At 57.2% G+C, this 7839-nt stretch overlaps 1 protein-coding gene across 1 annotated transcript; it reads right to left on the reverse strand.

Moving 5' to 3' along the window:
• Positions 1–1486: 1486 nt before the first annotated feature.
• Positions 1487–6795, reverse strand: PRSS50 (serine protease 50). The gene is made up of 6 exons (XM_052637261.1): positions 6555–6795; positions 6284–6478; positions 4809–4971; positions 3555–3838; positions 2194–2360; positions 1487–1717 (listed from the first exon to the last, which is right to left on the reverse strand). Exons 1-6 carry the CDS (start codon positions 6793–6795, stop codon positions 1487–1489), a joined length of 1281 nt encoding a protein of 426 aa, XP_052493221.1.
• Between the last annotated feature and the right edge of the window lie 1044 nt (positions 6796–7839).

Here is a 7839-nt window from a genome sequence, read left to right on the forward strand (position 1 = left end):
GCGGACTGGATCCCTGGGGAGGGGACATGCAGAGAGGGGTATCTAGATGGCAGCCAACATCACCTGAAGAACTCAGACCTGGGCCTGGAGACTTAGGAGATACTGGAGGTTTCCGAGCCGGGGGGAGCTGCTGGCAAAGCTAACACTGACTCTGCAGCCTGCAGAGATTTGTAAATAAAGCTGAATGCCTTCTCATACTTGAGCGACCTGAGATGACCACTCAGGTACCCCGTCCCTGAAGCATTTAGTGGAGGGCAATGCAGTGATCAGTGATAGGCGGTGAAGGCCAGGCTGTCGTTCCCTTTCCTGACTTTTCTCCCGTTCTGAATTCAGATGAGCTGAAGGAAGAGGTGGTGGGCCGAGGGGCAGAGGGTCAGCTGTGGCCAGTGGGGCTCAGCCCTGAGGCAGGGCATCAGAGGACCAAGAAGGAAGCTGCTTGCTCTGCTCCACTTCCTGGTGTCAATAGATGGGTGCTTGAGACACAGAGGAGTCAAGCCTGGATTCCAGCCTGGACACAAATCATTATTACACGAGGCGAGAGAACCAGGCTGACATGGAGGAAGGAGCACAGGGTCTTAGAGCCACGGCGGGGGGTGGGGCAGAGATTACAGAAGGCCCTGCTGTGGAAGCTGAGTACTCACTGCGCCACCAAGTGGAAACCCTGGCTCTGCCCAGGGGCCCAGCCTGTGGGCTTCTCATACATATGGTTTTGGCAAAGACCATTCTACCGATACAAGCCAGAACCCTTCTGTTGGCTGGGCAGCAGAGGCCCAGGGGAGCGGGGGCCACTAGAAGTCAGAGAAGCAGCTGGTAATGCCTGGGGTAAGTCCAGGCCCGGGCCACATCTCGCCCCCCAGCTGCCTCCCTGACCTCTGACTTGCGTCTCCACTAGCCATTTAAGGACAGGCATATCTGCTGATCATGGGGATAATGTCTGATCCCAGTGGGCATCTGCCCCAAGTCCAGGCAGGGGACAGGGTTGGAAGGTCAAAGTTTACTACAGTGCTTCAGGGCAATGACAGAGTATGTTCCAGCCACAGGCGAGAAGATGAGCCAAAGCCGAGGAGAACACACTCACCTCTGCAGCCCAGAGCTGCACCCTGAGGCCCAGCCTCACACTGGGTCCTGGCAGCCCCAGCGTCAGCCTGGGCAGTACATTCTAGGCCCTGAATCATCTGACCCCAGTATGATCCCCACACATTCCCTCCACCTTCTGCGGGAGCCATCCCGAGCTCGTGGATGGAGCTGGGGCTCTGCACTTTGCAGTGTCAACTGCTGGGAGCCACCCATCCCACCCCTTCCCTGTTCTCTCATCCCCCACTGCAGCAGGCCCGGGAAGGAGGAGGCATGGGGAAGAGAACCATTTAATTGAACATCTAGTCTCTGCCCTGCCTGTGAGGGCTGAGAACTGCACCTGCAGCATTCTAGACAAGAGGGTGAGGAGGGGCCTGGGCAAGAGAGGGCGCGCCCAGGGACAGCACGAGTGTCAGAGGGCAGCAAGAAAGCTGAGGAGCATCAGGAGTGCCAGGAGCAGGGCCCGGGAAGGGGCTGGCAGAGTCTGCCCGCTGATGCGGTCCCAGATCCACTGTTGGTAGGAGGAGATGTGGACGTAGATAGGCGGAGCCTCGCTCTTCTTGCAGCCTGGGCCCCAGCTCACCACTCCCATCAGATGCCATACGTTCTGCACAGGACAGGCCAAGGGCTCACCACTTATCTCCTGTGGGGAGGGGTGGGGAACAAAAGAGAGGCCACATGTGGTCCAAGGGAGACTTGGTCCAGCTCAGGAACAAGTAGGGTGCCCTCACCAAACCTGCGCAGTCTCCAGGTGTCTCATAGCTGAGAGGTACCTTTGAAGTCCTGACCCAGGAGACCTTCCTTAAAAGGCTCCACCTTCCATCTCTCTCCATCCCCCATCTCGTTAACATCCACCTTCCATCTTCCCACCCTTCGCATCCTCCTCCCTCATCTCCACCCTCCATCCCCACTCCCCATCCCTCTCTCCCCAACTCTCATCTCATTCCCCCGCATCTCCATTCCCTGTCAAATTTCCCCTCCTTCATCTTCCTCCTCACTTACCCCTGCTCATCCCTGGCTCCTCTCTCCTCCCCACACGTCCTGCCTCTGCTGTGCCCCTCACCCCAATTCTGGCCAGGTGCCCTTGGAGGTGAATGAGCAAGGGCAAGAGATGCTCACGTAGCAGAATTTTTCCCTGTCGACGTCCTTTGCACAAATCATCTGGGAGTTGATGATCTGAATCAGAGAGGGGATTTTGGAGAACCTGCGATAGAGGCTGTCACACTCTGTGCTGTTCAGGATGGTGACTTCCTTCTCCTGGATGGTTCGAAATTGGGGCCATTCACCTGTGGGACAGGGGCCCCCATTCAGGCTTGACTGTTTAGCTCCTGCCCACAGCCACTGGCCTCATGCCCATCCTCCCTTTGTTCCTTGCCACTCCTCTAGCCTCGTCTCCTTGCCACACAGCAGCCCTGGAGATCTCTCCAGGATTAGCCCACCTACCACTCCAGCTGACGCTTCCCAAAGGCCCCTCAATATAGAGACCCTGGAGCAGTTTACCCAAGACCTGGCTTTGCTGGACCTGATCTCACGTCTGGCAGAGTCCAATTCATCAAGTCCATTCTGATCTCGGCATCTTGGCTTTTGCATTCCGTCTATCCACAAAGCCTACCAAGCCTATCTGAGGTCCAAGATCCTGCCTTTTCTTCAAGCTTTCCCCAAAAGCCTCTTCCTCCCCTGAGCTTCCCTAGACTTGCCTCTGTGGTTCCAGGCACTCCTCACTCCCCTCCTGACTCTCACAAGTGTGTGTTTGTCCCTAAGTCTGAGCTTCTGGGGGACAGGTGACTTCCAACCATTTCCAACTATTCGCCAGACAGGCCATGGCAGGTTGGAGATCCTGGGTGCTTTCAGGCATGCTGGCTCTGTGAGACCACAGGGAAGAACACTTCTCTTGTGGGAAAGGGACAGGGGTTCCCCGAAGAGGATGGACATTCCTGGGCTCCTAAGGAAATGGGCCCTTGGATGGCCCTGGGACGACACTCCTGCTCGCTGGGCTCCTAAACTGGGATGATAAGGGATTGAGGGCCACTGCTGGGGTGGGGGGAGACACGAGGGAACCCTCAGTGACTCCCAGCTTCCGGATGCAGACTGCCCTTAGCCAGACACATGGGTCTTCTGGGGAGCCTATTACAGACATAGACCCCTTGTCCTCTCACCTTGCCTGTTCTGCTTCAAAACATGGATACCCTGGGACTGTGTGTAGACAGCAAGATATCACTCTGTGCCCACTATGCCTTCAAGGACAGCCTGTTTACACACCCTGACTTGGGCCTGAGGGTTTCAAGGGCAATCTGGGTCCCTAGATACATTCACTGCTGAAGCCCTCCAAGGGAAAAAGAGATAAGAGTCTGACAGGAGTGGGGTGGTGGGCTCCCTGGGGAAGGTGTCGCAGAAATACCTGTCCATGGTAGACCCTGGCCAGCACCCAGGTTCTATCCCGCACCATCCACCCTGCTGGGGGTAGGACGGTTCTGACTCACCACCAACCCTGGGGAGTCCCCAGCCTGTCACAGTGCAGAGCGAGTAGTCCTTCACCGAATAGTCCAAGCCAGGCAGGCAGATGGGCCAGACATACTTGCTGTACTGGAGTGGCCGCTCCAGGTTGAGGAGGGCAATGTCGTTGGCCCGGCCAATCCAGGACCAGTACCGACTGGCTCGATAACGGCTGTGCACGATGACCTCTTTTGCCAGGGTGTCGATGGTAGTCTTCGTTATCTGGTCAATCCACGGACTCCCCGCCCGTACTGAATAGGTAACATCACTCCTGGGGAAGGGCAAGGGGAGTCCTCCATTAGTCCCAGGAACCCCACACCAGCCTGCACCCCCCTAAACTCCACCGCACTGTTGTACTCTGAGCAAATCCAGGCAAGCCACCCACCTGCTTCGAGTCCCCGAGCCCACTCCTCAGGGCAGATGTGAATGGGGTCCTGCACACAGACACTGTGTGGTCAGTCCTGACAACAACCCTTCAGTTTATGGAGAGGGAAACTATGACTCGAGCAACCGACTCAAGGCTACACAGCTAGCAAGTGCTGGAGCTGGGATGTGGAGCCAGTTTTCTCTGGTTGCAAACTCTAGACTCTGTCCAGTAACCCAAGCTCAGTCCCAGAAGTGACAGAGATCTTGTGCAATCATCCAACCCTCCCTCTAGCTTTCTTTCTCAGTGTGTCCCTCAGGCGTGGTAATCACTTCTCCTCTGGCCAGGCCTCACGGCCAGATGTGACCCTCGGGTCACCCCCTGGCTCCAGAACATGGGCATGCCTGCTCTCTTGTGCCCACACTGACCAGACTGTGAGCATCTATATTCTTATCTGTCTTCCCCAGCAACATGAGAGGAGTGCTGCAGCCCTCTTCTGCTACCAGTGCCCAGGCCAGGGTGCTTCAAAGACTGTCAAGGCTACTGGTTGAATGAAGGAAGGAATAAGTGAAACAAAGGGTATGGAACAGAAGAATTAGAATCTTCTTTCTGTGCACAGGAGGAAGGAGGCCTAGACAGAGGTTTGCAAGTCTTCATTTCCTGTCTGTGGAATGACTGCACAGGACTAGCGGGTCAGATGAGGGGAGCAAGCCTCTAGTTCCCAGGAAGGAATGTACAGGACTCAGCTCCACCCTGCTGAGAGCTGGAGTGAGGCTGGGATTATGGGGTTCTGCCACTGATGGGCCAGCTGGCAGAATGACTGAGGCCCCGGTGGCTCCACATGACTTTCCACCCGTCTGTCTAAGCCCCGACTCACTCGGTGGTGCAGTGGGCTGCAGTCAGCACCCACTCGGAGGCAATGAGGGTTCCTGCACAGATGTGTGTGCCATTGGCCCGCACACTGACCATCCACGGCCACCGCCGAGCCATGGACTCCGGATCCCTGAGGGTGGGGTCCCGTTCATAGGAGAAGCCGCAGGCTGAGGAGGGAAGTGCAAGGAGCTTGATAAGGAGTGGACCTTTCCAGCTGCATCTCACAGCTCTCCCTCTCCCTCTCCTCAGCCTGATTTCCCACCACTCTAGCTGGCCTGCACCCATCCGATGATTCTCCTTCTTCATTGGTCATCAAATAATGAGGCTGTTCACATGAGGATGGGGGTCTCCAGGCTTAGAAGGGCCTCAGCACCCCCCAGGCATCCCTCACGTCAGGTCCCAGGGCTGACCAGTCTGGGCATCACTGGCTCCTTTGTCTTGGTCAAGCAGGCCTCAGCTCTGGCTAGGCTAGGCCCTTCACAAATTCATCTGTGTTTTCATCTGGTTCCCCTACTTCAACCAAAAAGACCCTTCCCTCCTTCTCTAGGACCCTCCTCCTGTGATTCAGTGAGAGAAAGGCAGATGGCCTAAGAGAAGAATGAGCACTGTGCATGAATGCACACACATCTGAGGATGAAACCCAACAGCAATGAATGCAGCTCTTCAGCCCCATTAGTCCTCAGGGGAGCGTGGACGTAAACCACAGTGACGTTCTGCTCACCGTCACCTGCCAGGCAAAACTAAACGTCCCTGGTGCTGGGAGCTGGTGAGGACCACAGCCCCAGACTGCTCACTCACTGCTCGAGGGAATGTCAGCGGGTGCAGCCACTTTGGAAAAGCTTTTACGGAAAAATTCTTTCAACTGAAGAGACGCATCCAACACCACAGCAGACCCACTGCTAGGTGTTCCAAATGGACTCGTAGATGGTGAGGTCAATGTAAGTAGGCCATCACCAGCAGCTGTAAAGGCTAGCACAAGAGAGGCAACGGCAGCATGCACCGCAGAGTGCTGCGGGGTCCTCAGTGTGAGGCTTCCTATGACACTGACGTTCTGAGCAATGAGTTCCGGGATGAGAAGTATTCCTTATGTGGGTCTTACTTCAGCCAGCTTGGAAGGCACTGCTAGAGAGAACACTTATGGATGTGCCCCCAAACACACAAGGGAAGGCCCCCTGAAAGCGGTGCTGGAGACCTCCAGAGGCCTTGGCGGGGAGCTTGGATCAGGGCCTGGGCCCGATGGAGAGACGCTGTCCCCACCGGCCATTCAGGAAGGCAGGGTGTACAGCACACCCCAGGCTTCCCCGGCCTCCCTTGCCTCCTACCTCAACAGCGCGGGAGGTCCCGCCAACCGGTGCTCAGTAGGCGCTCGTGAAAGGAAGGGCTCTTCTCACTCTCCCTGCCCCCTCCTCCTCTGTCCCTTAAAGTCCTCAAGGCTGCTTGGGCACCTCCATGTGAGCACATGGAGGCCACGGTACTCACGGGGAAGGAACTCGCTGTCGGAGGCTTTAGAAGTAGCGTACTGCGAGACACTGGGCGGCTGGCTACCACCAGTGACCTGCCGGGGGAAGCGACGTCTGCCCGAGGGACAGGTGGCACTGGGGGCACATGGGGCATCAAGGTCGGCGGGGACATCCGTGGACAGTGCCCCCAGCGCGTCGCCAGCGCTCAAGCAACCTGTGGAAGGAGGCAGAGAATCTGAAGTGGAGGCCAGATCTGAGGGGGTCGGGGGAGGGGAGGGAGCGGGCCTCACCCAGGGGCCAAGGCAGCACCAGCAGGAGCCCGGCGGAGGCGAGGGCCAGGGCCAGGGTGGGCGTCCCAGGGCGCGGGGGGCCGCGCCTGCGGGCCGGCGGCTCACACCAAAACTCCATCTGCTGGAAACATCGACTGCGCCGCGGCGCTCTTCTCGCTACAGCGCTCCCGGGACCGCCCCACGAAGGCGCCCCCCGTTGGCGGCCGGTGACGGCTTTCTGTGGTGCGGTGGGCGCGGGCATCCGCGGCCTTGCGGGCGCCCCCCAGTGGCCCCCTGCCGTGGTGCTTCTGGTGTCCCAGTCGCCCTCTGGCTTGCAGGTGGCTCAGGACTGCCTGGCTTCTGGCCACGCCTCTGCCCTCCTGGGAGCACGTCGCTCCCAGGCGGTCTGGCCAAGCAGTTTCCTGGAGTCCTTTAACCTCACCTCGGCCAGTTTCTGCACCTCCTTCTCTGGCAGCCCACTTCCATCCCTACCAGATGAGATGAAGGCCCAACCCCTGGGGCTGGCATCCGGGATTTGCAAGCGGTCCCATCTGCCCTCCAGTCTGGTAACTACAGTGGGGCCTTGCCCCAGGGTACTGAAATTAAGCAGATTGAAATGTTTTCAATAACGATTTTTCAAGAGTGCATAGTTTTAAGCATTGTTCCCCACCCCCCATCCTCAACTTCCATTCAGCAAATGCCCTTCCCTTACAGATCTATCCGCTTAGAAAGATGGCACAGGTGAGGTTTCCACAGACAGTAAAAGAGTGATGGTAATCAGTGGGCTCTTCCTGGTACACTGGAAGTCGGGGAGCATTTTGATGGCTCAGTGACAGAGATGGATAATACAGTTAAAAGGTAGTCTGAGGAGATCATATGAGTTTTGATTCCAAGCTGTTGGGAAATTCTGGCTCAATAAAAGGTGAAAGTTAAATCAGACTAGACCAATTTAACTTTTGCCAAGGCCTGCTCTCTTGGGACAGACAATAGGGCTGGCCATTTAGTACTCCAGTCTCCAGCAAACCACACCTACTATGCCGTGGAGCCCAAGGGCAAGGATAGTGGCCACTGTGAACCTGAGGCCCACCAGGCCTGATGGGCTCCCATGCTACCCCCCACAGAAGTGGTAGGGCTCTGCCCTCTCAGTCTGGCTAGCTTGGGCCTGTTCTTCCTCTTCAGAGTGTGACAGATGTCACTAAGGCAGCTCAGGAGCTTAGGGTGCAGTCACCCCCCACCGTCACCTAAGCAGGCACTCTGCCTTGCCCCTCCCTGCCCCCCATCATCACTCATTCCTGCCAGGGAGGGA

Source organism: Budorcas taxicolor, chromosome 1 (assembly GCF_023091745.1).
Source record: "Budorcas taxicolor isolate Tak-1 chromosome 1, Takin1.1, whole genome shotgun sequence".
Taxonomy (NCBI): domain Eukaryota; kingdom Metazoa; phylum Chordata; class Mammalia; order Artiodactyla; family Bovidae; genus Budorcas; species Budorcas taxicolor.